The sequence below is a fragment of the Prionailurus bengalensis genome, chromosome D4 (assembly GCF_016509475.1).
Source record: "Prionailurus bengalensis isolate Pbe53 chromosome D4, Fcat_Pben_1.1_paternal_pri, whole genome shotgun sequence".
NCBI classification, from domain to species: domain Eukaryota; kingdom Metazoa; phylum Chordata; class Mammalia; order Carnivora; family Felidae; genus Prionailurus; species Prionailurus bengalensis.
In genome coordinates, this window is record NC_057359.1 from 87436984 (window position 1) to 87464208 (window position 27225).

The 27225-nt window shown below is 55.2% G+C and overlaps 3 protein-coding genes and 1 long non-coding RNA gene across 8 annotated transcripts in view; 2 read left to right on the plus strand and 2 right to left on the minus strand.

Moving 5' to 3' along the window:
- The first annotated feature begins 536 nt into the window (after nucleotides 1-536).
- ENDOG (endonuclease G) lies at nucleotides 537-3914 on the plus strand. Its single transcript, XM_043566120.1, has 3 exons — nucleotides 537-1308; nucleotides 2311-2420; nucleotides 3573-3914. The coding sequence occupies exons 1-3, from the start codon at nucleotides 790-792 to the stop codon at nucleotides 3853-3855; spliced, it is 912 nt and encodes a 303-aa protein (XP_043422055.1). The 5' UTR covers nucleotides 537-789; the 3' UTR covers nucleotides 3856-3914.
- Nucleotides 3315-11301, minus strand: SPOUT1 (SPOUT domain containing methyltransferase 1). The gene is made up of 12 exons (XM_043566119.1): nucleotides 11211-11301; nucleotides 10606-10651; nucleotides 10167-10292; nucleotides 7881-8040; nucleotides 7557-7646; nucleotides 7387-7436; nucleotides 7064-7194; nucleotides 6050-6122; nucleotides 5853-5951; nucleotides 5303-5405; nucleotides 4959-5106; nucleotides 3315-4055 (listed from the first exon to the last, which is right to left on the minus strand). The coding sequence occupies exons 1-12, from the start codon at nucleotides 11244-11246 to the stop codon at nucleotides 3921-3923; spliced, it is 1197 nt and encodes a 398-aa protein (XP_043422054.1). The 5' UTR covers nucleotides 11247-11301; the 3' UTR covers nucleotides 3315-3920.
- Nucleotides 11302-16644: 5343 nt separating this feature from the next.
- The window catches only part of KYAT1 (kynurenine aminotransferase 1), a 35294-nt gene continuing 24713 nt past the window's right edge, over nucleotides 16645-27225 (minus strand). For all 5 annotated transcript variants that reach the window (XM_043566131.1, XM_043566133.1, XM_043566132.1 and 2 more), the window contains 12 exons: nucleotides 25365-25423; nucleotides 23348-23495; nucleotides 20818-20967; nucleotides 20651-20737; nucleotides 20292-20420; nucleotides 19287-19407; nucleotides 18850-18926; nucleotides 18624-18713; nucleotides 18326-18512; nucleotides 18150-18229; nucleotides 17303-17389; nucleotides 16645-17200 (listed from right to left, as the gene is read on the minus strand). In XM_043566131.1, coding sequence (XP_043422066.1) covers nucleotides 17135-17200; nucleotides 17303-17389; nucleotides 18150-18229; nucleotides 18326-18512; nucleotides 18624-18713; nucleotides 18850-18926; nucleotides 19287-19407; nucleotides 20292-20420; nucleotides 20651-20737; nucleotides 20818-20967; nucleotides 23348-23495; nucleotides 25365-25423 — 1281 coding nt within the window. In that variant the 3' untranslated portion in view covers nucleotides 16645-17134. The remainder of the gene's footprint in view (nucleotides 17201-17302; nucleotides 17390-18149; nucleotides 18230-18325; nucleotides 18513-18623; nucleotides 18714-18849; nucleotides 18927-19286; nucleotides 19408-20291; nucleotides 20421-20650; nucleotides 20738-20817; nucleotides 20968-23347; nucleotides 23496-25364; nucleotides 25424-27225) is intronic.
- Nucleotides 20144-21614, plus strand: LOC122474857. Its single transcript, XR_006295028.1, has 2 exons — nucleotides 20144-20287; nucleotides 20590-21614. It is a non-coding gene; the product is annotated as an uncharacterized LOC122474857 (long non-coding RNA).

Genomic DNA, 27225 nt, shown 5'->3' on the forward strand with positions numbered 1-27225 from the left:
CCATTACGAGTAATACTGTGGGGAAGTTTTCCTGTTTAAACTCCTTGCACTCCCCGTTCATTTCCCCAGCTCCGTCCTCTAAGTGGGTTGAAAGGTATGAGCCTTTTTAAGGCGTTTATACATACAAACTGCCCTCGGGAATCACCAGTTTCTGTTCCAACCAGCAGTTAGCGTCAGCCGCCTGATCCTTGTCCTGTCCCGGGCTGTTAAAACACTCGCCAGTGTCCTAGGACTCCTGACTTACGGTGTAATGGTTGGGAGGGTAGGTTTTGGTGTCAGGCAGACCTGGGGTCATGGCCCTGTTTCCTTGTTCTGCCAACTAGGTAGCTTCCTCTCTTGAAGATTAAGTCACTTCGCGATGGAAGCTGCCGGACACTTCCTAGGCGCTAAGTGGGAGCTCCCGCGGCTCGCGCGGAGGAGGGTCCCTCGAGGCAGCCCGGGGCGGGGGGGGGCGGGGCGGGGCGGAGCCGGGCGGCGGCAGCCAGTCGCGAGCCAGGGGAGAGGTGACACGTGCCACCACCACCCGCCCCCCCCCTCCTGTGCGCGTCTTAAAAGGGCAAAGAAAGGACGCCGGGACTTACGCTACGCGCCGGTCTGGCCCGCTCTGTTGGGGTCCCCTGTTCCTCGAAACGTTTGTGAGTGGACGCGACGGGCATCGCACCCCTCCCTCACGCCCCTACCCGGCCCCGCCGTGGGCCCCGCAGGCCGGCGCGGCCCCTTTAAGAGGCTCGCGGGTCGGCCGCCGGAGGTCGCGGGGTGCCCCGTGCGCCGCGGGCCGCGCTCCCCGCCATGCGGGCGCTGCGGGCCGGCCTGACCCTGGCGCTGGGCGCGGGGCTGGGCGCGGCGGCCGAGGGCTGGCGGTGGCGGCGGCGGGCGGACGCGAGGGCGGCGCCGGGGCTCCTGGGCCGGCTGCCCGTGCTGCCCGTGGCGGCGGCGGCCGAGCTGCCCGCGGTGCCCGCGAAGCCCGGGACCCCGGCGGGCGGCGGCCCCGGCGAGCTGGCCAAGTACGGGCTGCCGGGGCTGGCGCAGCTCAAGAGCCGCGAGTCGTACGTGCTGTGCTACGACCCGCGCACCCGCTGCGCGCTCTGGGTGGTCGAGCAGCTGCGGCCCGAGCGGCTCTGCGGCGACGGCGACCGCCGCTCGTGCGACTTCCGCGAGGACGACTCGGTGCACGCGTACCACCGCGCCACCAACGCCGACTACCGCGGCAGCGGCTTCGACCGCGGCCACCTCGCCGCCGCCGCCAACCACCGCTGGAGCCAGAAGGCCATGGACGACACCTTCTACCTGAGCAACGTCGCGCCCCAGGTAGCGCCAGCGCCCCGACCCGCGCTCGGCTCGGGCGCCTGGCTGCTCACCCCGCGCGCCCCAGGCGGGAGGCACCGAGCACGGGGGCGCTCAGCACCCGCTCTGCAGTCTGACCCTAACTGTGGGCCTCTGGGCACCTCCCTGGGCTTCGGTTTTCTCGCAGTAGCGCCGAGGAACCGAAGACAGTGCAAACAAGAGTATTGAGCATGCTTCCTGGTCCATGGCAAGCAGTACTATCTGTAATGAGGGAACTGAAGCACAGAGAGGCAAAGCGACTGGCCCACTGTCACACAGCAGGAGACCCTGGCAGTCTGTCTGGAGGAACCTGGGTTTTCAGCCATTGTCCCTACCCTGCCAGCCTTACAGGAGTCTAAGGAAAATAACTAGCATAGTCAGCGGTTAGCAGTCACTGTGTGCCCTGCCTCTAAGCCTGTTCCCAGCGGGGCCTGGAGACTTGACCTGGGGCTCTGCCTGAAGCCCCTGGGGTCTGAGCCTCCCTTCTGACTTCTGCTCTTTTAGGGCCGCAGTCCCCTGCTCATTTAGGACATTGGAGAGCTCAAGGGAGGGAGTCAGGAGCAATCCATGACTTCCAGCCAGGCTTTGCATGTGGTTCAAACTGGCAAAGGAGCGGGTGGGGTTGGAGAACTGGCCTTCCCACGAGCCCCTGGGGACTGGCCCGGAGGCTTGTTTCTCTGAAGAGGGAGAAGTGCCCCTTTCCTTAGCAGAGCCCTTTGCAGCTGAGAAGCATTTCTGATCCTGGGATGCTGGTTGTCCCATTCCAGACGGGGGCAGGCTGGCACCCCCCCCCCCCCAGCTCTCTCTGGCTCCACCCTCATGGCCAGGTGGCCTCAAGGAATCTCTCCTTCCTTGAACCTCATTTTCCTCAGCATGCTTGCCCACCCCACTCCCCGCTGGACTGTCCCAGCCTGGTGTCAGTTCCCGCCCCCTGACAGTGGGGGAAGGGCCCCAGCCCCAGCCTCTGAGCCCCACGTCTCCAACCAGGTGCCCCACCTCAACCAGAATGCTTGGAACAACCTGGAAAAGTACAGCCGCAGCTTGACCCGCACCTACCAAAATGTCTATGTGTGCACAGGGCCGCTCTTCCTGCCCAGGTAAGGCTAGAGCTGGAGTGGGGGCTGGGGATGCCAGGGCCTCCCGTTCCCTAGAGGCCCCTTCCTGCCACTCTCACCATTCAGGCTTGCCTCAGCCCCTGGGTCCACACTCAGTGCCAGGTCACGTTATCTGGTTTCTTCACAAGCCTGTCCGTTCCCTACTTTAGGCCCCCTAATTCCACTTCTACAGCCAGAGACCTGTTGGGTACCCACCTAGACCGTGTCTCCTCTGTGCATGGCACCAGGCCCCAAATCTGCCTCTGTTCCTCTCTCCTACCTCACCTCTTGCCATGCGCACCCGACTCCATTCTACCCAGATAGAAAAGTCTTCGTCAGGTCAGGCTCTTGCCTTCGGTCTCCTCTGCTTGGAACAATCCTCCTCACCCTCCTCACCCTGGAGCCAGGGTTAGAACTCCCTCTCCCTGACCCTGAGCCTCCACTCTGGGCCCTCTGTAGCCCTGCCTCCCAGGTGGAAGGGACTGAGCTCTTCTGGGCATGCTCAGTGATTTTCCTGGCGTACTGAAGATCGAGATAGAGGCAAAAGGTTATGGCAAGGCCCACAGGCCTGAAAAGGAATCCAGGGCCTATCACCTGATCTCTAGAGGAGTGGGCAAGTGACTTCAATATCCTCTCCTGTAATAGCCACTACCTACCTCGTGGTTGCTTAGGAATCAAGGGGCGGGGGGGGGATGGTCACTGCAAGTGCCTTCGACGGCCTGCTGACATGGGGAAGACCGGAAGTCACCCGGCCAGTGTTCCGGACACCAGTGCCTGTGCTGGCACAGGGGATTCAGGGCTCATGGGCCTTGCCCACTTGGTGCTCGCCCTCCACAGGGGTAGGTAGAGTGTAAGCATGTGTCTGCAGGAGTGAAGGTGAATGTCCACAAGGCCCGATTCTCTGAGTAACGTTTACTGCTGTCACCCGTCCTGCCTGACCCAGTGCTGGGCACGAGGAAAACAGGGTAGGAGAGTGTTCACCCTGCAGGGAGATCCCAGCCTCCTGGGGAGCCAAGAAGGGCACGGAAGCCTCGCGCTGAGGTGGCAGTCCTACAGGCTGACACAAGTTGGAAGTCAGGTCAGGGCAGCAGCCGTGGGTCCGACCAGACGCCCTGGGAGCCCTGAAAGGCCATGTGTGCCCGGCTCTGCCCGCAGGACGGAGGCTGACGGGAAGTCCTATGTGAAGTATCAGGTCATCGGGAAGAACCACGTGGCGGTGCCCACCCACTTCTTCAAGGTGCTGATCCTGGAGGCCGCAGGCGGGCAAATCGAACTCCGCTCCTACGTGATGCCCAACGCTCCCGTGGACGAGGCGGTTCCGCTGGAGCGCTTCCTGGTGCCCATCGAGAGCATTGAGCGGGCCTCGGGGCTGCTCTTCGTGCCAAATATTCTGGCACGGGCAGGCAGCCTAAAGGCCGTCACTGCAGGCAGCAAGTGAAGGCCACAGCCCTGCCAGACTGCGGGGGCGGGGCTGCATTAAAGGTGGTGATTTCTGGAGACAAGTCATGGCTGCGTCTGTCCCGGGGGAACCCCAGGAACCTCTGGCTTCCCTGCTGCTGCTTTGCTGTCGTAGGCCTGACGGGCCCCCGCCTGGGTGAGGCCAGGCTGCAGGGCGGCCAGGGAAATGAGGATGGCTTCCTGGAGAGGAAAGCAACAGGCTGGGGCCCGGGGGGCTGGAGGGAGCCCAGCCCCCAGCCTCGCAGTGCCCAACCCCCCAGGGCCTGCTGCCCTCAGCAGAGCCCTGAGGAAGTTCAGAGCAGGCTCAGCTTCACCCTGCTGATCTGACCCCAGCTGGCTGCATCCCCCCACCAGGGAAGGGCCTTGCCTCTCTGTTCCTCAGTGTCTCCCTCTAAAGAGAGGATGGTCAGAATAATACCTGCCTCCCAGGGTCAGGATTAGCGGAGGCGACAGGCAGTTCTCAGCCCCTGGTACAGGGTGGGTGTGGGGGGTTCCTGCTGGGAGGGTGTGGCCCCTGCAGGACCCCTGGGGACAGACTGGGGCAGTCCACCTGTGTACTCCCCACCCTTTGACAGTAATGGAAGCCAAGTGCCTACAGTGTGCTGCCTGTGCTGGCCTCACAAGCAGGCCCACGGGTTCCACGAATGCTCAGGACTGAGGCTCCCAGAGCTAGCTACACACTGCGCCCCACAGGACTGAGGTGCCAGAGAGGCCCAGTGGGAAGGACCGCCCTGCCCACCACCGTCACGCGTGAGGAAGTGCAACACAAAGAGTACAGCTGGGGAAACCGAGGCCCAGGGTGGGGGTGGCCAGGGTCTCCTGGGTCACCCAGCCTGGGAGCAGCTGGAGGGCCACGAGCACCCAGGGTTCTTGACTCCCTGCTCACTCATACGCGGTCCCTGCTGGAATCTGCTGTGGTCAGAGACTGAGGCAGTGAGGAACCCATCTCCAGGGCAGGCTGGCTCTGGACAGCCTTGAGCAGGGTGGGCGGGGGAGAGCCGCACTCCCGTTGGACACACCCCTGGCTGGTGGCAGAACCTGGAGGACGGCCTGGGGCTACAGCGGGGAGGCAGACGGGCTCACCTCGGTGCGGATGGTGCGGCTGCCCTGGCCGGGGCACGTGTTGACATACAGATCAAAGAGGACGCTGGGTTCGGCCACCTCCAGGTTGGGGTCCGCGTCTACTCCAGCTTCCAGCCCCTGGAGGCCCCCGAACACCACGAGAGCATGCCTGTGCCCATAAGAGGGGATCAGTGACTGCTCGCTGAGGCCACACTGCATGCAGCTCCCCAGAGCACTCAGTCCCCACCTCCTGGTATGCAGTAGGGGCTCAGCCCGTAGAGCTCTGCACATCACCCACCCCCCCCCCCCCCGACTGTTTCCAGCTCGTTCCTCCTTCCCCGGCCCCTGCCCCAGGCTATACCCACCTGAAGCTGGGAAGCTGGGCAGACGCCACATCTGAGCCTCTCTCTGATGTCCCAATGGTCAGGTCATACCCGTCCTGGAAGGGAGCCTCAGCAAACACGGCACCTGGGGGAGAGACCCACATAGCCACTTAGCTATGTGTATATGTATACCTGGGGGAGGGATGGAGAAGGGGACTCAGGCACCGGAGGCACACCCAGGCCCTCCACTGTTCCTGGGAAGTCCAGGAGACCATGCCTGTGCTAGACTGGGAAACCAAGTGGAGGGTGGGGAGGAAGGAGCTCTCAGAACTCCTATCTGTCCTTATGCCCTATTTCCAGCCCCACGGCAGACATTACTAATCGATCACAATCCTTTCTCTCAGAGGTCCTTTGCAATATTCCAGGCAGCGCACTCAGGGAGACGGAGGCCCAGAGAAGGAAAGGCATTTGCCTAAGGTCACACAGTAAGGTGGTAGGACAAAGCCCCTAGTCTGCCTTTTGGGTCAGGCAAGGCTCTCTGTAGCCTCCCAGAGAGAGGCCACATATTCAAACGAGGAAACTCCGTCCTTACTGAGGCAGGAAGCCAGCCGGACTGTGTAGCCCCAGTAGAGACCGGCTTTGGTGCGAGGGTCCTGCGAAGACACGACTTTCCCCCGGTAGGTCTTGCTTTCTGCAGATGAAGCGGAGAGGCTGTGAAGATGGGGTGAGGGACAAGGAGGTGGAAGGAGGTGGCTCCGAGCCCAAATGCTGGCCAAGCTGGGAAGATACCTGGGAGCTGCTTCTGGTTCAGCTGCACGGTCACCCGAAGTCCAGGCTCCAAGTTCTTGTCAATCTTCACCTCCTAGGGAGAAGCCAGGAGAAATGGGTGCTATTCCCCACCGGACCAGCAGGGGTCACTGCTCTCCCCGATGTGAGGAAATGGGGGCAGGGGCTGGCCAGGTACCTAAGGGGTCCAGGTCAACCTCCATCCCCTTTCTCTGACACCTGCGCCAGACCTGCTCACAAGAGACCATTCGTGCAAGATGCCCAGGGCACTGGGCAGAGATGAATGCTCTGGGCCTGGCACAGAGTAGGCAGTGTTTCGTGAGATGAGATCCCAGTCTTTGCTTTGAACAGAAGTGGCCATGCCACTTACTGGCTGTAGCAGTTTGAACGGGCCACATTGCCTCTCTGAGCCTCGCTCTCTTCATCTGTCAATCAGGAAACTCTCCATAAACAGCAGCTACTGCTATACTGCCCAGGGCCGGGCATGAGGTAAATGGGAGATGTGATGGAGAGCAAGTGATGTCTGCGTCTCATGCCAATTCCGAATTCAGGACACGGGGCACTTTCTTTCCCTTTAGACGCTTCTCGTGTTTTCTCCTTTCGTCTGTGGTCAGGGTCTGGGTCATCCTGGTCTGCTCTTTTTGTGGGGAGAGGGGACCCCACACATGGAAGTGTTTCTGCCTCTGACTCCGGGAGAATTGAGCGTAGCCAGGCGGCCCAGGGTGGGTCTGCATCCTCGCTGGAGCTGCCCCAGAGGGATTCTGGACTCGCTGCTGCAGGGTTGGGCTGGGTTGGGCTTGAGCATGAGAACTATCTCCTGTTCATTTAGTTTTCAAGAAACAGTCGCTCTGTTCCTGGCTTGATCTACTGAGCCCTGTTGCGGGGCACTTCTCTGGCCGAAACCTGCATCCGTGGAGGAAGACCAGGCACAGATGCCTGGGCCCAGGGCTCCCCACTGCCTTCCATAGCCAGGGTATGTCCCCAATGTATGTCTCAGCCCACCCTCCCAATTCCTACCTTCTTCATGCCACAGTTGACAAAGGACCCGTGGCCTGGCCGGGTGGGCCGGTCCACCACGATGCCTTCTCTGAACTCGGATTCCTCATCCTGACGCACGTGGTGAGGGCTGTCCAAGGGGTTCAGAAGCCCTGTGGGTAGAAGGGGTGCAAAATCACACGGTGGTGTGGAGTTCCAAGCCTCAGGCCTGCCACAGACCCGCCGCTTGCCACCACGCACAGGCCTTGCCCTGCCTGGGCCCGTTCTCCCACCGGCACAGCAATTTCTCGGGGTCTGGGGGGTGATCCATGGGAAATGGGGGTCAGCCCCCACTCCGGCCTTACCTGCAAACTGGAGATCCTGGTGCTTGGGGAAGAACGCCTTTCTTAGGTACCTAGCAAAGAACGCAGATCTCAGAAAGTTCCCAGGGGAGGCCACCTCCTGCCTGACCTGCACCTTCACCACCCTGCCCCACCCCACCACGCGCAGGCCGGTCTGCCCTTCACCCCCTTACTGCGGACACTCCAGGTACTGCAGGATCCGGGCCAGCTGCACGCACGCCTGCCCCTTCTTGCCAACGCCCCTGAATTCACCCTCCACAGTCCTGGAGAGAGAAAGACAGGCCTTCCAGAGCCTACTGCCCTCCCTTCGAGAGCTCCTCCACCCAGTCTGACCTCTGTGGTCCCCTGCTTTGCGACTCTTCCCGCCAGATTCACTGGGGGCATTTCAGACATTTCTCAGCCCAGGCAAGCAGGAGGCAAAAAGAATGCAGCAAAGCCAGTCCTAGCAGCCCCTCCCTCCTCCCTGAGCCCGGGTGCCCTGTTGGATGGCTCCTCACTTGGCATCTTGGCCTTCTTCATCAAACACCACAATCTCATCCACACAGAAGATGGTGCAGGCTCTGGCAATCTGGCCAGCCAGGTAGGTGCGAAGCTCCGGTGACTGGGCGTTGTCCAGGATGGAGCCTGGCAGGGCCACGCTCAGGGTGTAAGGCCGACCTGGGCAGGGGAGGGTTGTTCGTGGTCAGAGGGGCCAGGGCTGTGCTCTCCCTTCACTTCCTCTAAACCCAGGGCTCAGAGTTAGAGAACTTTCCCTCTGGGAGGAATTTTGAGGTCAGCAAATCAGATCCAACTCCCCTTTCCAAGCCTTAATCTCCCCAAGAAGAAAACGGACCCAGCGGTCTCCAAGGCTCCCATGAGCAGGACACACCCCTGGGTAAGACTGGGGAGTGGTTAGAGACATTGGCCTAAGTTCATAGGTTGGCTCCGCCCCTTACCGCCTCCGTTTCCAGCTGTCAAATGGGGATAATAAAGAGAGCTATTATTAGCATCTTTATATGTGTGCATTTACCCAGTAACCCTAAAGAGTATTACCATGATACCCATCGAGACATGGAGAACCTGTGGCCCAAAGAGGTCAAACATGTGGCCCAAGGTCACACAAAAAGCAAGACAGCGAGATCTGGGTTCAGGCTGTCTAGCTCTAGAGGGACCACCATACTTTCCCTCCCGCAGTCGTCCAATGGGAGCCACAGGAGGGAACACCCATGAAGGGCTTCCCCGGTGTGTAAAACAGCTGACATGCTCAGTTTCTGTCTCCACTGTCACCGTCACCACTGGTCACCAATGGGCTTAGAGGTTATGATGCCCTAACCCTCCTGAGGTTCGGGTCTAGATGAGGAGAAAAGACACAATTTGTTAGGGTAGATCCAGATGTACCGATGTGCAAGGACACCCAGGGTTCAATGTGGGATGAGAAAAACCAGGTCCAGAAGCTCACGGATAAAGTGGTCTCACTTTATAAAACTGTATCTGTATCTTCTCTGCATATGTATAAGTGGGTACAACATAATATCTGGAGAAACTTTCACTGCAACGTTTGCTGGAATTTTTTCTTTCTTCTTTCTAGTTGTCTATATATATATTTTTTTAATTTTTTTTTTTCAACGTTTATTTTTATTTTTGGGACAGAGAGAGACAGAGCATGAACGGGGGAGGGGCAGAGAGAGAGGGAGACACAGAATCGGAAACAGGCTCCAGGCTCTGAGCCATCAGCCCAGAGCCCGACGCGGGGCTCGAACTCCCGGACCGCGAGATCGTGACCTGGCTGAAGTCGGACGCTTAACCGACTGCGCCACCCAGGCGCCCCAACTAGTTGTCTATATTTTTGTGGGGAGGGAGATTTTATTTTTAAGTTCATTTACCTTGAGAAAGAGAGAGAGTGAGCTTGCACAAGAGCAGGGCAGGGGCAGAGAGAGAGAAAATCCCAGGCAGGCTCTGTGCTCACAGCACAGATGTGGGGCTCGATCCCACGAACCGTGAGATCACGACCTGAGCTGAAACCAAGAGTCAGATGCTTAACTGACTGAACCACCCAGGTGCCCCAGGAAGGGAGATTGTTTTGAGCAGCTGTTATTTAATGATATAAAAAGACAAATCCTTTTTTAAAGAAATCGTTTCTTTTTTAAAAATGTTCATTTTGAGAGAGAGAAAGAGAGCACGAGCATGAGGGGGGAGGGGCAGAGCAAGAGGGACAGAGAGAATCCCAAGCAGGCTCTACGCTGTCAGCGCAGAGCCCTCACAGATCGTGAGATCGTGACCAAAACGCAACCAAGAGTCAACTGATGCTCCACTGACTGAGCCACCCAGACACCCCCTCTCCCCCCAAAAAAACTCCCAAATTCTATTATAAAATCAAAATAAAGGACGCCTGGCTGGCTTAGTCAGTAGAGCATGCAACTCTTGATATCAGGGTGGTAAGATCAAGCCCCACATTGAGCATAGACCTTACTTTTAAAAAATTAAATAAATAAATAAATAAATAAATAAAGTAAAATAAAAATAAGTAAATGAAAAACTAAATTAAAGCACACAAAGTGCTCGATAAAAAAGTGAAAAACCACCGTCATGATGATGATGAGTTCTGGAGATAGAAAGTTATGATATGTGACACTTTCTCTCCACAGGATTTAAACCTACCTAAGTAGAAGGTTGGGACTCAGTTTTCCGGGTCTCTCCCAGTCTCTGGGCCTCAGTTTCTCCATCAGGACGTCTACACCCACTGGTCTCTAAGGCCCCTCCCAGATAGGGCACTGGCTGCCCTGCCCAGGACCCAGCCTGCTCACCTTGGTCCTCCCTCTGTGCAGCAGCCTCTTCTTCCTGCTGGCGCTTCGCCTGTTCTTCCTGGGCCCGCTGCCGCTCCAGTTTTTTCATCAGCTTGAGGTCCTTCCACTTCTTTTTCTCCTCTTTCTCTGGATGAGAGGACATCTGGATTGGTGGCGGGGAGAGGGCTTGGAGGGAGAGCGACGCGGAGCAGTCCGGGAGATGGTGCCGTCTCAGTAGGGCTCAGCCTGGGCTCTCCAGCGCTGTTTAGTGAGCAGCCAGAGGAGCCATATGGGCTTCTGGCCCCTTCTTTCCCATTTTGGGTGCTGTGGGACCCAGAGCGGACAGACCTGGTGGCTCTCCACAGGGTTCAGCAGTGCACTGCTGGAGTGGCATTGGGCAAGGTTCAGTGGATCCCCCGCCACCCCACCCACCCAGCCCCCACCCAGCCCCCTTACTTACTCTGTTGCTTCCATTTTCGCCACTCGACCCTTTGGCCATGTTCACCCTGGAGAAGAAACGGGAAGAGGTATAGGAGTGAGGCTGAATGATCACAACTGGGGGGGGGGGGGGGGGGGTGCAACTTTCTGCTCCGAAGTTGCCCCCTGCCTGTAAAATGGGGGTGGTGAGGCACCCCCCCCCCCCCACTGCCACCCTAGGGAGAGCGTCGGGGGGAAGGGACCCGCTATACTCTAGGGCCTAATACCAGGTCTGGCACATAGCATCCAACAAGTTGTTGAATGAGGTGTCAACGGAGAGAAGACGAAACAGGCTCAGGGAAAAAGAACCTGCCTGCTGTCACTCTGGGAGTCAGAAGCGATACGCCACGAAAGGACTCGAGTTACCTGGGTTACCTGACGCTGTCCGGGCCCTGCACCCACCCTGGGTGCTCATCCAGGCAGGGGCGCACGCGGCCACGAACATGCGGCACCTCGGGGCTTCCGGCCTCGGGTCAGCGACAAGCAGGGAACGGGAAACACGGCACTGCCCCGCCACGGGCCCCCGCGCGGCTCGTTCTCGCGCCCCCGCGCCCCGTCCTGCCCGGGACCGCACCTCCCGCCACCTACCGGGCCGCAGGGCCTCTTCTTGACACGCTCCGCCATGTTCGCCGCTCACCGTCGGCCCCGCCCCGCCAACCAGACTCACCCCTTCCGGCCACACCTCCTCCCAGCCGCCCAATCGGAGAGCCAATGGCGCGCGGGGGCGTGGCCCGGGCCTCTGCCTGCTCCGCGAGCGCTTGGGCTGGGATGAGCCCCCGCAGTGAGTTGGGGGCCGAGATCTGGGGGCCAGTTGCGGAGGGCTCGGGGTCCAAAGGGCAGGTTGTGTAGTGTTGTCCTGGACCCGTGGACGGCTCGAGAGTCGCCCGCCGTTTCTGCACGAGCGGCACTCAAAACTCATCTTGATTTTATTCTACCTGGGGACCCTGAGGCCCAGAGCTGGAGTGTGAGTCAGAGTTGGAAATGACCTTGGAGATAATTTAATCCAACTCTTTTATAGATTCATTCGTCTACTCTCTTTTAATTAACAGACTTGTTAAAATGTGTTTTAGTTTATTAATTTCTTTAAGTAAGCCCTATGCCCAGTGTGGGGCTTGTACTCCCCACCTGAGGTCTAATGCTCTACTGAATGAGCCAGCTGGGCACCCATAAGAGACTTAGTTTTTTAGGGGCTTCGGAGTGGTTCAGTTGGTTAAGTGGCCGACTTCTGCTCAGGTCCTGAGCTCACGGTTCCTCCCTCCTTGGGCTCTGTGCTGACAGCTCAGACCGTGGAGCCTGCTTGGGATTCTGTCTCCTCTCTCTCTGCCCCTCCCACACTTGTGCTCTGTCTCTGTCTCTCAAAAATAAATAAATGAAAAAAAAAGAGAGACTTAATTTTTTAGAGCAAATTTAGATTTACCAAAAATTGAGCACATGGTACAGAGTTCCCATATAACCCTTCTCCACCACTCATTCCCCCCTATTTTAAAACAATTTTTTTAAATATTTGCTTTTGAGAGAGAGAGAGCGAGCGAGCGAGAGAGCGCGTGCGCGTGCACGCGCATGGGGGAAGGGCACAGAGAGGGAGATACAGAATCCAAAGCAAGCTCCCAGCTCTGAGCTATCAGCACAGAGCCTGACGCAGAACTCGAACTCACAGAGCACAAGACCATGACCTGAGCCAAAGTTGGATGCTTAACTGACTGAGCCACCCAGGTACCCCTCCCCCTATTTTTAACATCTTGCATTAGTGTGTACCTTAATTACAATTAATCAACCAATAATGATATAATATTATTAACTGAAGTCCATAGTTTAGGTTTGTGTTGTACATTCTATAGGTTTTGACAAAGGCATAATGTCACATATCTACCATCACAGTATCAAACAAAATGAATTCACTACCCTAAAAACCCTGTGTTCCACTTACCCTCCTCTAAGACCCTGGCAACCACTAGTCTTTTTTTTTTTTTTTTTTTTTTTTAATGTTTATTTCTTTTGAGAGAGAGAAGGAGAGAGCTGGGGAGGGGCAGAGAGAGAGGGTGAGAGAGAATCTCAAGCAGGCTCCACACTGTCAATGCAGAACCTGACACTGGGCTCAAACCCATGAACCGTGAGATCATGATCTGAGCCCAAATCAAGAAAGAGTGGGACCCTTAGCTGACTGAGCCACCCAGGTGTCCCAACTGCTAATCTTTTTTACTGTCTCTGTAGTTTTGTCTTTTCTTTTTTTCTTTTTAATTTTTTTTACACTTGATCTTAGCCAAAAGGCCGAGAAGTGATATTTAAATTTTTTTTTAATGTTTATTTATTTTTGAAAGAGAGACAGAGTGAGAGGCGGAGGGACAGAGAGAGAAGGAGTCACAGACTCCGAAGCAGGCTCCAGGCTCCGAGCTGTCAGCACAGAGCCCGACGCGGGGCTTGAACTCACAGAGTATAAGATCATGCATGACCTGAGCTGAAGTCGTACACTTAACCAACTGAGCCACCCAGGCACCCCATAGTTTTCTTTTCTAGAATGTCATAATAGTTGGAAACAGAAAGTATGTATCCTTCTCAGACATCCTTACACGAGGCAAAATGCATTTCAGTTTCTGTCATGTTTTCTCGTGGCTTGATAACTCATTTCTTTCTGTTGCTGGAGACCATTTCGTTGCATGGATACGCCACAGTTTGTTTATCCATTCCTCTTTTGAAGGACATTTGATTGCTTCCACCGTTTCATTTTTTTTTTTAATGTTTATTTATTTTTGAGACAGAGAGAGACAGAGCATCAACGGAGGAGGGTCGGAGAGAGGGAGACACAGAATCCGAAGCAGGCTTCAGGCTCTGAGCTGTCAGAAGGGCTCAAACTCACGGATTGTGAGATCATGACCTGAGCCAAAGTCGGACGCTTAACCAACTGAGCCACCCAGGCGCCCCTCACCGTTTCATTTTTCAAGTAAGCTCTAGGCCCAACATGGGGCTTGAACTCACACCCCCAATGTGGAGAGGCGTATGTTTTGGGGCGCCTAGGTGGCTCAGTCGGTTGAGTGGCCCACTTGAGCTTGGGTCATGATCTCACGGTTCACGAAGTCGAGCCCTGCGTTGGGCTCTGTGCTGACAGCTCGGAGCCTGGAGCCTGCTTCAGATTCTGTGTCTCCCTCTCTGTCTGCCCCTCCCCTGCTCATGCTCTGTCTCTCTCTCTCTCCCAAAACTAAATAGACCATTAAAAAAAGAAAAAAAGAGTCGTATGTTTTGCCAGGTGCCCCAAGGAAAGACTAATTTCTAATTCAGTGTATGTGTTGACATTACAAGGGTTGTGTTTATTCTTTTTTTTTTTAATTTTTTTTTATTCAACGTTTATTTATTTTTGAGACATAGAGAGACAGAGCATGAACGGGGGAGGGTCAGAGAGAGAGGGAGACACAGAATCTGAAACAGGCTCCAGGCTCTGAGCTGTCAGCACAGAGCCCGATGCGGGGCTCAAACTCACGGAGTGTGAGATCATGACCTGAGCCGAAGTCCGTCGCCCAACCGACTGAGCCACCCAGGCGCCCCGGGTTGTGTTTATTCTACCATTTCCTCCCTCCACCCTCTGGTTCTGCGTCTAAGTCCGATCTGCCTCCTCAGGCTGGCCGAGGTTACTCAGTCTAAGATCTCAAACTTCTGTAGAATCACAGATTTCAGCTTTGGGCAGATTTTGGATTGGCTCGTGAGACATGGAACCTTTGGTTGGGATGGTTCTCCCCGTGAGATGCATGGGTTTGCCCCACTGGGGACTTTCTTACCGTCAGGCTATGTGTGTGCAAAGGGGCTCCAAGCCTGAGCCTCTGAGCTGGTATTCTGTGTCACGATCTTGACTTTGGAACTGTGGTAGTACTATGAAGCCACAGCTTGGATGGAGAAGGAGGGAAGTGTATTATGTCCTAGCTCAAAATGTGTTCCAGCAGCAATTCTCTGACACCACGTGGGTGTCCTACTCTTCAATTCAATTCTGATAATAGGTACTCAGAGGGGGCGCAGATCCTATAGGTTAAGGGCTCAGTCCCACAAGAATGCCCCCCCCCCACTTCAAATGCCATCAGCAAGTGGGGGCTCTAGGCTACTCATACTTCTGCTTGGATGACTACAAATTTGGGCATTTCCACCATTTGCCTGGAGTTCAGTTAATTCCCTGAAATGATTCATAGCACCCAGGAAGGTGCTATACTTAACAGTCACGGTTTCATTGTAAAGGATACAATGTTGGGACACCTGGGTGGCTCAGTCCGTTAAGCGTCAGACTTCTGCTCAGGTCATGATCTTGTGGTTTGTGAGTGCGAGCCCCACATCAAGCTGTCTGCTGTCAGCACAGAGCCCACTTCTGATCCTCAGTACCCCTCCTGCTCTCTCTCTGCCCCTTCCCTCTCTCTCTCTCAAAAAAAAAAAAAAAAAAAAAATTAAAAAAGAAATCATCTGACTCTTGATCTCAGCTCAGGTCTTAATCTCAGGGTTGTGAGTTCCAGACCCGCATTGGGCTCTGCACTGGGCATGAAGCCTACTTTAAAAAACAAAACAGGGGCGCGTGGGTGGCGCAGTCGGTTAAGCGTCCGACTTCAGCCAGGTCACGATCTCGCGGTCCGGGAGTTCGAGCCCCGCGTCGGGCTCTGGGCTGATGGCTCGGAGCCTGGAGCCTGTTTCAGATTCTGTGTCTCCCTCTCTCTCTCTGCCCCTCGCCCGTTCATGCTCTGTCTCTCTCTGTCCCAAAAATAAATAAACGTTGAAAAAAAATTAAAAAAAAAAAACAAAATAAATAAAAAACAAAACAAAACAACAGATACAACACAGGAACAGCCAAATGGAAGAGGTACACAGAGTAAGGTCTTGGGGGAGGAAGAACTTCCATGCTCTCTCCTGATGTACCCCCCTCCCAGCTCATCAGACGTGTTCACCAACCCAGAAGTTCCTTGAGCCTCACTGATTCAGGGTTTTTATGTGGGGTTTCATTCCGTATGCACGATTCATTACATCATTGGCCAAGTGACTGAACCCAATGTTTGGTCTCTTTCTCCTCCCTCAGGAGTTAGTATTGAAAGTTCTGACCCTCTAAAGACATAGTCAAAGGGGCTTATTATGAATAATAATTACGAACAAAGGACGAGTCCTATCTCTCAGGGAATTCCAAGGGTTTCAGGAGCTCTGTGCCAGGAACCAAGGACAAACACCAAGTACATTTTATTGTATCATACATTCCCATTACGAATACATGTATCACATGAGCAGACACCTGGGCCTGCCGTGTAATGCAGCTTCAAGAGTTCCAAATGAACTCGGGAGCTACCATGACCGTGACTTCCCAGCGAGAGGCCCACGCCTGGGAGCAAATTCGCTTCTACCTTTGCCAGCTCGATGGCTTTGGGCAACTCACATCACCTCCAACGTGGCTTCCTCATTTGTAAAATACAGAAAGTAACTCCTGTCCTGAAGGATTGTTTGATGAGATGGTGGGCATCTAGGCTCCTGGCACACAGGAGTACAAAACAAGAAGCTACTTCCTTCCCCTTCTGTCTAAACTCCCTGGCCCTCCTGCCCTGGACTCTGACCCCTGTGGGGTAGGACTGTATCTTCCCTGTGAGACACTCAGCTGGGGCCCCTGTCTCCCATACACATGCACGCATACCCCAGGGACACACAACCATCCGAGCCCTGGGTTCCAGGCCTGGTTTTAACTAGGTTTTGACTAACTGGTTTTGACTGGTTTTGACTAACTAACTGTGATGTCAGACAAGTCCCCAGTCTCTGCCCTTCTCTGGGCCTCAGTTTTACTCCACAAAACACATTTGTACAAAGAGGGGCTGGGAGCTAAGGTTCACTGGGTGCCTTCCTATTTTTTTTTTTTTTTAATTTTTAAATAGGCTCCATGCCCAATGTGGGGCTTGAATTCACAACTTGGAGATCAAGAATCACATGCTCTGCTGACTGAGCCAGCCAGGTGCCCAAGGTGCCTTCCATGCCGACCAAGTCGATCAGCACCAGGGTGTGAAGCAGAGAGAAGCAGGAAATGAGGGTCCAAATAACTTAAAACTTTATTACGGGTGAAAGGTACCGGCTTGAGGACTCAAGCCTAGAGACCGCTTCCCAAAGTGAAGGTTAAATAAGGAAAGAGAGGGATGCTAAAGCCTTGGCTGGGGCCAGGGCAGGGCTGGGACTCAAGGCCAGTACCCTGTTGGACTCTGTCCACTGAGCCTCAGACAAGACTGGGAAAAATACAGAGGGGGCCCAGGACTGTATCACCCCACCCAGGGAGGAGCAGGGAGAGGCCTGGCTCGGGTACACCTCACCACCAGGACAGGAATATAGGCACTGTAGTAAAGTGCTCCCGAATCCACCGAGATCAAGAAAGAGGGCTCTGCCCGGGGGGACATCCTGTGTCCCAGAGAAGCCCCCCCCGCCCCATCTCCATACGCCCAACCCGGGAATGGCTGAAACCCGGACAAAGGCAGAGCCTGGCAGAGCCCGCAGGAACCAGGTGGGGCAGGGCCGAGCAGGTGGTGTCAGGGCCTGAGCTCCTTCTTCCATTTCTGCAGCTTCTCATCCATGGCCTGGAGTGTGGACTCATCCTGCACCAACACAGATCGGTCCAGCCCCTCTCCCCACACCACCAGTGGGCCGCGGGGAGCTTGAGGGGGGCCCTCTTTCCCCTCAAAAACCCCGTCCTTTACCTTCACGAAACAGAAGCGGATATAGCGGTCAAAGATCTTCCGATGAGGCACGCTGTAGAAGGTGGAGACGGGGATGGCCACCAAGCCCTGGGGAGGAGGAAGCCCACGTCTCAACACAGCCCCATAGCAGGGTAATCCTTGGCTCTGGGGACAGAGAGCTTCTCTCCATGGGGTGGGGGAAAGAAGGAACATTCAGTGGCGCACCTTCCGGTGCTGGGTCAAGGCCAGAGGCAAAGAATCCCAGAGCATGGTTCTCGGTCCTTCCCGGTAGTACACAGGGAGGGGAAATGGAGAGGGAAGCACCACGTGGCAGGTTAGGGCAGAGCAAGAGAGGAAATAAAACTTAGGGTCAGAGCTTGGAGCTGGCTGAGCTCGTAGTCAACGAGCCAACTCTGCACCCACTGCACAGATGGGAAGGCTGAGGCCGAGAGAGGGCAGGGATTCCTGCCAGCCCACATGGTGTCGTTTTGCACATTCCAGACTCCCCGTTCCTTGACATAGACACACTCCTGTACCAGGGCTGAGGGCAGAGGCTGGGCTGGATTTGGGCCCAGCCTGTAAAACCACACACAGGTGCCCTGGCAGAGCCTGGCCCACCTTGTTCTTTTTTTCTTTTAAGATGTTATTTTATTTTATTTATGTTTAACTTATTTTTGAGAATGAGAGAGATAGAGCACAAGCAGGGGAGGGGCAGAGAGAGAGGGACACAGAATCCGAAGCGGGCTCCAGGCTCCGAGCCGTCAGCACAGAGCCCGACGCGGGGACTGAACCGACAGACCGTGCGATCTCGATCTGAGCCGAAGTCAGAAGCTTAACCGACCGAGCCACCCAGGCGTCCCAGACCCACCTTGGTTTTGATCATCCACTTGATGAAGCGTCTGTCGTAGGGCTCATCCACGTCACCGGGCAAGTCGGGCATCTTGCTCTCTGGGGGACAGAAGCCACGCTGAGCCCTGGGCGGCCTCCAGCGCCGCCTCCCCGCCCCCCCTCCCCCCACCGCCCAGCCTGGCCAGTCCGGCTCACTGAAGTCTGAGATGTCTGCCATGAAGAAGTAGCTGCCCTGGGGGACCACGGGCTTCAAGCCCACAGACTGCAGGCTGCGTATCATGTGGTCACGGGTGCGCTGCATGGCCTGCGGGAACCGCGCAAAGTAGCTGCTGGGTTGGCCAAAGTGAAGCTGCTCGTGCTCGAAGCTCTGGGCCACTGCCGCCTGGGGAGGGTGGACGGACAAACAGGTTGGGGCCGATCCCACCCTAGGGCCGCCTGGGGCCTGCCGTTGCTCCTCCCCCCCCCGCGGCGGGGGTCCCCTGCCTCTCCTCACCTGACCCTGCGTGGGACAGTGGTAGATAGAGTTCTGGTGCACCGTGCGCAGGTGTTTCATGAGGCTGTCCGGGCCCAGGACCCAGCCCACCTGGCCCAGGAACACGAGGAGGCGGTGAGGCCCTTCGGGGCCTCGCCACACCCCTTCTCAGTCCCCAGGGAGGGCAGCCTCACCCGGCCTCCCAGGATCACGGCAGGGCGGCGGTACCCTACCCTCGTCGACTCACCTTCCAGCCAGTGGCGCTAAAGGTCTTGCCAGCGCTGCCAATGGTCAGGGTGCGTTCCCACATACCAGGAAGACTGGCTGCTCAAGGTCAAAGAGAGCGGCTGCTGAGCCCGGGGAGGGGGGGGGGGGGGGGCAGGGGAGTGGCGGCGGCTGGGCCCCGGGGGGGCACGCGGGCTCGCAACACTCTGGACTCCACGTGCTAATAAGCTATTTACCCAACTTATCTCAGCGCATGTCTCATGGCAGCCCTGGAGGCGGCACCACTGTGCCACCCCGTTTTCAGAGAGGTGAGGCCGCTGCCCCAGATTACCCGACCGGTGGGGCTCCAGACCCACGGGTCGGAACTGGCCGAGCTGGCACTGACTTCCGGGTTGGGCTCCGGGGCCCGGCCACAAAAGTCCAGGGGGAAACGCGGGCACCCAGGTCGGCTTGGCTCACCGATGCTGACATGCTGGTACCCGTCGTAGACCAGCCACTGGTAGACCTCGTCGGCGATGCAGATCACGTCATGCTGCTGGCACAGGCTGGCCACCAGCTCCAATTCCGCCTTGGAGAACACCTGTGGGGACCGACCCCGAGCCGAGAGGCCTGCTCAGAGGGATGAGGAGGTACTGCCAACCCACGGCCAAGGGCCCTTCCACCCCATCTCATTGAATCCCGGCAACTCTCACCCCGGGAGGTCTGTTGCCAGATGACAGGAAAATATACATACTGGTCTCTGCACCAGGTTCCTGGCTCAGCGCTCCTAAAACCCTCGTAAATCTCTCAGTAACAAGAGCGCCAGGAGCCTATCTTGTCCTAATATTTGATCTCGGACCCCCATCCGTCCCCGACACAGGGCTCCCGAAACCCTCCCAAATTCCCAAGTGATAAGAGCACCGTTTTTTGTTCTAATGGGGCAACACCCTGGGTAGGCACCCGGGTGGCTCTGGGATGGGGCCGGTCACCAGAAAGATCCGTGATTAGAAGCTTGGGATTTTCAGCCCCACCCGCATCCTGAAGGGTGGGCAGCCTTGTGGGACGGAGCCCTGACCTGCGGCACCTGACGCTACTCCAGCTGGTGTTGCAGAATTGCTGCGTGTGGGACCCCCCTCTCCCCCAGTCCGGGGTCAGAGTGTGGTAAGCACAGTGGTTGTGTGAGAGGAGAGACACCCAGTTGGAAGACTGGATTTTCCTCTACATCGGTTCCGTCACGTTCCCATTTTACCCGTGAGAAGACACTCCGAAAGGCGAGTTCACGGTCCCGGGGTCTCAGGGAGGTCATGGAGGCACCCAGCCTGCCCCACTTCCCTGGGGATTCCTGCCCCTGTCCCTGGGACCTCGGTCCTCAGCTTACGTTACAGGTTGACCTCCCATCTCACAGATGAAGAAACTGAGGCGCCCGACACAGCAAAGACATGAACCCAGTCTGGAGGGGCCCCCGGAAGGACTTCTCTCAGGTACCTTTCCCACAGGGTTGTTGGGTGTGTTGAGAATTAGGGCTTTGGTGTGAGAGGTAAACTTGCTGGCCAGCTCTGTGGGGTCCAGCTGCCAGTTGCTGCTGGAATCCAGTTCCCCATCCCGAGTGGGGCCCTGTAAGAGGAGGTGGGGTGTGGTGGCAAGCAATAATTACCAACATGACATTCAGCTCCAGGGATCTGACCCTCCTTCCCACAGTCCTTTTTTCCTCGGGGACTCTGGATACGCCTCCCCCATCCTGGAGAAACTGGCCGCCTTTTCTTCCTTCTCTCCCACCTCCCAGGAGCCAACACAGCACACCCCTGGGACCCCTCCGCCTACCACACCCCAACCAGCGTCCTCACCGGCTTCAAGGTCACAAACACAGGATGCCCCCCCGCCATCAACGTCATGGGTTCATAACAGTCAAAAAAGGGCTCAATGATGATGACCTAGCGAAAGGATCTGATTAGCTGGGGTCAGTACGGCCCCCGACCCTCATCCCCACCGGGCCCGAGCCTCGATCACTCACCTCGTCTCCTTCTTCCACCAGGGCCTGGAAGGCTGTGAACAGGGCCCCATAGGCACCCACAGTCACCAGCACGTTCTTGAGTGGGTCTATCTCCTGTCCCAGCAGCTTCCCAAAGAAACTTGCCAGGATCTTTGTCAGGGGTGGGTAACCCTGCCAGGACAGCAGTGGTCAGCCCCCTGGCTCGGCCTGGGCCCACCCTCCCGCTCAGCTGCATCCAGGCGGTTCTAGCACTTTCTAGCAATAGGCCTGAGGCAATGTTGGCTCAAGTTGGGTGAGTTCTTTTATCTCCCCTACCAGTGCTTGTCATCAAGCCTGTTCTGTGTGGTCCCAATGCCCAGGGCTGGCATTTGGTGGAGACCCAGACAGAGCGCGTGCCTTCGCGGAGCACAGTCCAACAGAGCCCCACAGTAGCGGCAACTCCACAATTTCAGTTTAAGAAGGACATTCGTGCCATCTGCTCATCCCAGCAGCCTTGCAAGACATGATTCCCACCATTCGACTGGTAGAAAAACAGAGACTCAGAGACAGGAAATGACTTGCTCAAGGTCATGCACAGTTGAGGTGCAGGAATAGGCCTTTACATCACGGCTTTGGAAGCACCCTGCTCTGAGAGGAAGGTTGGATCCGTACGCTTGTTTGCTGAGGACACTTATAAAACACTCGAGGCTAAGCCAAGTGACTGAAACCCGCGGTCTAGAACTTAACTAAATAATCCACTAAACCAGATTTGACCACAGAAAATTTTCTGTACAGGAAAATATACCAGGAGCAAACTTAAAAGACAAACATTGCAAGTTAAGAGAAGGAGGTAAGATGTTTAATATATAAAGAGCTCTTACAAAACAACAAGACAAAGATATATACCTAAACGAAAAAAATGAAGTAGGTCATGAAAGAAAAAGTGTTGATGCCCAATACACACATAATTGAGGAAAAGCAAATAAAAGCAACATTGAAAGATTGCTCTAAGGGGCGCCTGGGTGGCGCAGTCGGTGAAGCATCCGACTTCAGCCAGGTCACGATCTCGCGGTCCGTGGGTTCGAGCCCCGCGTCGGGCTCTGGGCTGATGGCTCAGAGCCTGGAGCCTGTCTCCGATTCTGTGTCTCCCTCTCTCTCTGCCCCTCCCCCGTTCATGCTCTGTCTCTCTCTGTCCCAAAAATAAATAAACGTTAAAAAAAAAATTTTTTTTAAAAAAAAAAGAAAGATTGCTCTAATATTATAAGAATATAATATCAGTATTAAAAAGATTGGCAAGAGTCTAGGACAAATGGATGGTCTCTCTACAGAACGAACTTTCCTGCCAGGTCTGCGACCAGTCTGTTGGTGGGGATGTGAGTAAGCCTTTTTGGAAGGCAATCTGACAATGTCTATCACATGTTTACATGTTTAGACCCTTTGATTCTCTAGTTTTACTGCCAGGGATCTAAGAGAAACACTCACACGGGTGTACAAAGATATACGTGCAGAAATATTCACTGTGCCATTGCTTATAATAGTGAGATATCCAAGCCAGCCCATCAGTGCAGGGCTTGTTAAATAAATTATAGCACAGCTAAGCAATGGAATACCATGTGGCCATTAAAAAGAATGAGGGGGGCGCCTGGATGGCGCAGTCGGTGAAGCGTCCGACTTCAGCCAGGTCACGATCTCGTGGTCCGTGAGTTCGAGCCCCGCGTCGGGCTCTGGGCTGATGGCTCGGAGCCTGGAGCCTGTTTCCGATTCTGTGTCTCCCTCTCTCTCTGCCCCTCCCCCGTTCAGGCTCTGTCTCTCTCTGTCCCCAAAATAAATAAACGTTGAAAAATAAAAAGAATGAGGCTATGCTGGCTATTCTGACGTGGCAAGTTGCCCATGACACGATGTTTAGTGAAATAAACAGGTTACAGAATATTACAGTATATGAGTCCATTTGGATTAAAAAAATGCAAACCTCACATGTTAGGGGTGTGTGTGTGTGTGTGTGTGTGTGTGTGTGTTTATATAAGCACTTTAAAAAGTTTAAAAGTTTAAAAGTCTAAACACTCTTCAGCAAAGTAGCAAACTGCTGGGTGTGCTTATCTCTGAATGGTGGAGCCAGAGGGACCTTTACTCCAAGAACTGGTGGATATTTTACTCTGTGACCTTGACCAGAAGAGTTTGGACTTAGAGTCAAATCAACCAGCAGCTTGCCTTTCAGGATTCAGCTTAGGTGTTACCTCCTCCAGGAAGGCTTCCCTGATCTCCCCAGATTTCCTTGCCTTCTTTCTGCTCCCACAGTATCCCATCCTCCTCTATCACAGCATATCAACTGCCTGTTTTCTGCTTTTGTTTGTTCGTTTTAACCTGCTTTTCCCACTAGGCCATGAGGTCCCGGCTCATAGTTTTTTGTCTGCCTTTCCCCAGATCGTGAGCTGTCCCAGGGCCTGGAACAGAGGAGACACTCCGTGAACACTGAACTGTGGCCACATTCAATTCCCTGGGCTCTGCCCCTTCCTCCCCGGGGGCTTCCTTGAGACCTGTGTCCCGGGGCTCTGGACGGGGCTGGGAGACTCACAAATGCCCTGGTGTACTGGTTCAGCATGAAGTCGCTGCTGAGGGCGTGCTGAAATGCTTCCACAGCGAAATCTGGGGGTGGGAAGTCGGGGAAGCCTTGGCCCAAGTTCACAGCATCGCATTCACTGGCCATTTTCACAAACTCCACCCTGAGCAACAAATGGAGAGTCAGCACCTGCCCGCCTGGACCTGCTTCCAGGACAGGATGATGCACTGGGCTCATTCCAGAACAACCGGAGAGCTGGCACCTGCCCCAGCCCGAGACCTGCGTGAGCGTCCAAACCCACAGGTCCCTGATCTGAGGTTGGGTGGGTCAAGCACTGTATCAATCCCACATCATAGCCCCCCCTGGATTTCCAACTTTCCGACCAGGATCCATGGTAAGAAACGCTCACATCACAAACCCATGGAGCACAAACATGGAATCCGTGTTCTCCTTCCGGTGTGGTCAATCACAGGACTTCCCAGCCTATCCTGCCCTGCCTCATCCCACTTTATTCTTTGGAAATATTTGTGTAGTCTCCGCAGGTGGATTTCACACACCATGAGTGCATCTGTCGGCACCACAGCTGGACCACCAGGCCTCCCATCAGCCACTTGTGGCCTCCGACAACCTTTCTTCTGGCCCTACCTGGTGGCCACCTCTTCAGGGAAATGGAGGGAGAGGCTGAGAGGCTGGATGAGGAGGCTGGTGTGTGGTCTGCAGGTTGGTTGGGAGCAGAGGAGTCAGGCTTGGCCGAGTTGAATTTGCATAACAATAAATAACTGTTCCATCGAAAATCTGTCCTTTTCTTCCCAGAGCCCCACAATGCCTCTGAAGATACACAGAGCTGCTGAGGCTCAGAAAGGCTAGTGACCTGCCCAGAGTCACACAGCAGCTAATAGCAGAGCTGAGAGGCAAAATCAGCTGGTGGACATTCCATGGTGATTGGGTGATGGGGACAGGGGACAGCCAGGCTCAAATGCCCTACAGAGTCCAGCTGCCCTCTGGGTTGGGTCTCTTAGGTCCTGATCCCCAGGCCACCACCCTCGGGTCAGCAGGAACCTGGGACCCTTTTTTGTCCTGACTCTCTTGGTCTCATCCTCCTGGCACCCGCCCCTCCCCTCCCCGCACCCCCCCCCCCGCCTGCCCCATACGTACCCCCCAGGCCCGCTCCTGCTCTGCCCTGCCTTTGCATGAGACTTGACCTCTCCTGGCCTCAGTGGCAATGTTGGGTCCAAGAGTCTGCCGGTCTGTGAGCCAGGAAAGAGTACTGCCCCCTCTCCCATCCTGCCTCCTTGTCATTTCCTCCCTCCAAGTTGGACTCTATCCTACCTGCCAAAGCCTGCGAGGCTGCCCAGCCTCCCTCAGACAGAGGACTGAAGGCGGCAGCCTTCACGAGGGGAGTTTGAAAGAAAAAACGGTCCCATGCTTTATAAAAACAACTACCAACATTTTTTTTTTTTTTTTAAGTACAGGCCAATGCCGCTGGCCAAAGGCAGGGAGGGATTAAGAAGATTCCCTACATTTTTCTTACACACCTTCCCACTGCAATCCGTTGTGTCACTAGTAACAGTGGGCACATGCTCCTTTCATATTTAGAACAAGTCAAGAAAAAAGAAATTAACCTCGGCACATGCCCAGTAAAGAGCTGCCTGTATCGCACCTTGTCTTACTCCGTACTAAGTGTGAAATAAAATCCGTGGAAAGCCCTGAGCCGGGTGCCTGGGTAGTGGCGGTAGCTTTCATAAGGCTACATAAGGCACATGAGTCATAAGGCACATGAGTCACTGCACCTGCACCCGCACCCCCACCGCCGCCACAGCCAAGTGGGGGTGAAGCTGAGATTCGAACCCAGGGCTGCTGCTTCAAGTCTCACCTTTCACGGGCCATGGCTGCAAATCTCACAGTCCTGGCAAGGCAGGGGGCCCTCCTGGGTTCCGCTGAGTTCCTGCAAACCCAGGGACGTCCCGCCCCGCCCCCAAGCCCCCACGCCCGACGGGACACCCGCACACCTCCCCGGCCCCGCGGAGCTCACCATGGGTTGTGGTCAATCCCGTCCAGCCTGCGAGCTTGCACCCTCTTGGCCATGGTGAGCTGAAGACAGAACGAGCAGAAGAAAGTCAGAGTGGTGGATGTGCAGATCTTTTCTGGCCCCAGTCCCCGCCCCTCTGGGGGGCAGATGCAGATCCGCACTCCCCAATAGCAGGATGGGCTCCAGCCAACCCTCGCACCTGGCTCCGCCCCATCCCAACAGCCTCACTGGCCCAACCTGCCTGTCTGGACTCCTCCTGCTCTGAAATGGACCAGATTCAGACCAGATTCAGGCCGACTGAGGAGGAGGGGCAAGAGGAAGGGGGAAGAGGGCAGGAGAAGCACAAAGGTAAAGGTGACAGCAGCAGGTTCCCTTACAGAGGTCTGGCTAAACTCAGAACAATCTTGCTGGGCTCATTGTATAGATGAGAAAATCACATTAAAAAAAAATATATATATATATAGGATTCAGCTTAGGTGTTACCTCCTCCAGGAAGGCTTCCCTGATCTCCCCAGATTTCCTTGCCTTCTTTCTGCTCCCACAGTATCCCATCCTCCTCTATCACAGCATATCAACTGCCTGTTTTCTGCTTTTGTTTGTTCGTTTTAACCTGCTTTTCCCACTAGGCCATGAGGTCCCGGCTCATAGTTTTTTGTCTGCCTTTCCCCAGATCGTGAGCTGTCCCAGGGCCTGGAACAGAGGAGACACTCTGTGAACACTGAACTGTGGCCATATATATACATATATATATACATATATATATATATATTTGTAGTGTGATTTTCTCATCTATAAAATATACCTAATATATACATATATATTTAAAAAAAATTTTTTTCAACGTTTATTTATTTGTGGGACAGAGAGAGACAGAGCATGAACGGGGGAGGGGCAGAGAGAGAGGGAGACACAGAATCGGAAACAGGCTCCAGGCTCCGAGCCATCAGCCCAGAGCCTGACGCGGGGCTCGAACCCACGGACCACAAGATCGTAACCTGGCTGAAGTCGGACGCTTAACCGACTGTGCCACCCAGGCGCCCCTACATATATATTTTTAAAATCTCTACACCCAGTGTGGGGCTCAACCTCACAACCCCGAGATCAAGAGTCACATGCTCTACTGTCTGAACCAGCCAGGTGCCAGAGAAAATCACTTTTTATAATATTTATTAATGTATTATACTGACATCAATAAAACAGACTACAAAACAGCATGTGCGGTATGTAACTGTGTTTTGTAAAAGATGTCCCCTAATATATATTTGCATATACATACACTTTTCTGTGACCATGTACGAACAGATAAAAAAAGAGTTTGGGGGGCGCCTGGAGGGCTCCGTCGGTTGAGTGTCCGACTTCGGCTCGGGGCATGATCTCACAGTTCGTGAGTTCGAGCCCCGCGTTGGGCTCTGTGCTGACAGCCTGGAGCCTGCTTCGGATTCTGTGTTTCCCTCTCTCTCTGCCCCTCCCCCACTCGTGTCTGTCTCTCTCTGTCTCTCAAAAATAAATAAACATTAAAAAAAATTTTTTGTTAATTTCTTAAAAAAAAAGCAGAACAAAGATGAGTTGGGGTGGCGGTGGGGGACAGACAGTGGACTTGAGGGAAGTTTGAGGTGGGGTATGGAGTAGGGGGTGGAGGGGCAGAGAGAGAGAGAGAGTACAGAAGAGGCGAATGGAGTTGAATGGGTTCAAGGAGATAAAAATAACGGGGGAACCGCAGAAACTTGGGAGGGCAAAGGCATGACCTGCAAGGATGTCACACGGTAACTGCATAAGTGAGGAAACAGTGCCTGTTCTTGCTTGGACTTCTGCATAACGTACTCCTCGGCCAATGTCGATTGAGCACCTACCTCGTCCCGAACCC

What these genes read in the sequence shown, in the direction of transcription:
- ENDOG (XM_043566120.1), top strand. Translation starts at nt 790, where the DNA reads ATGCGGGCGCTGCGGGCCGGCCTGACCCTGGCGCTGGGCGCGGGGCTG. An exon ending in TGAGCAACGTCGCGCCCCAG is followed by an intron (nt 1,309 to 2,310) that starts GTAGCGCCAGCG and finishes GTCTCCAACCAG; the next exon opens with GTGCCCCACCTCAACCAGAA. An exon ending in GGGCCGCTCTTCCTGCCCAG is followed by an intron (nt 2,421 to 3,572) that starts GTAAGGCTAGAG and finishes CTCTGCCCGCAG; the next exon opens with GACGGAGGCTGACGGGAAGT.
- SPOUT1 (XM_043566119.1), bottom strand. Translation starts at nt 11,246, where the DNA reads ATGGCGGAGCGTGTCAAGAAGAGGCCCTGCGGCCCG. An exon ending in TGCACAGAGGGAGGACCAAG is followed by an intron (nt 8,041 to 10,166) that starts GTGAGCAGGCTG and finishes TCCCCTGCCCAG; the next exon opens with GTCGGCCTTACACCCTGAGC. An exon ending in TCAACTGTGGCATGAAGAAG is followed by an intron (nt 6,123 to 7,063) that starts GTAGGAATTGGG and finishes GCTTCTCCCTAG; the next exon opens with GAGGTGAAGATTGACAAGAA.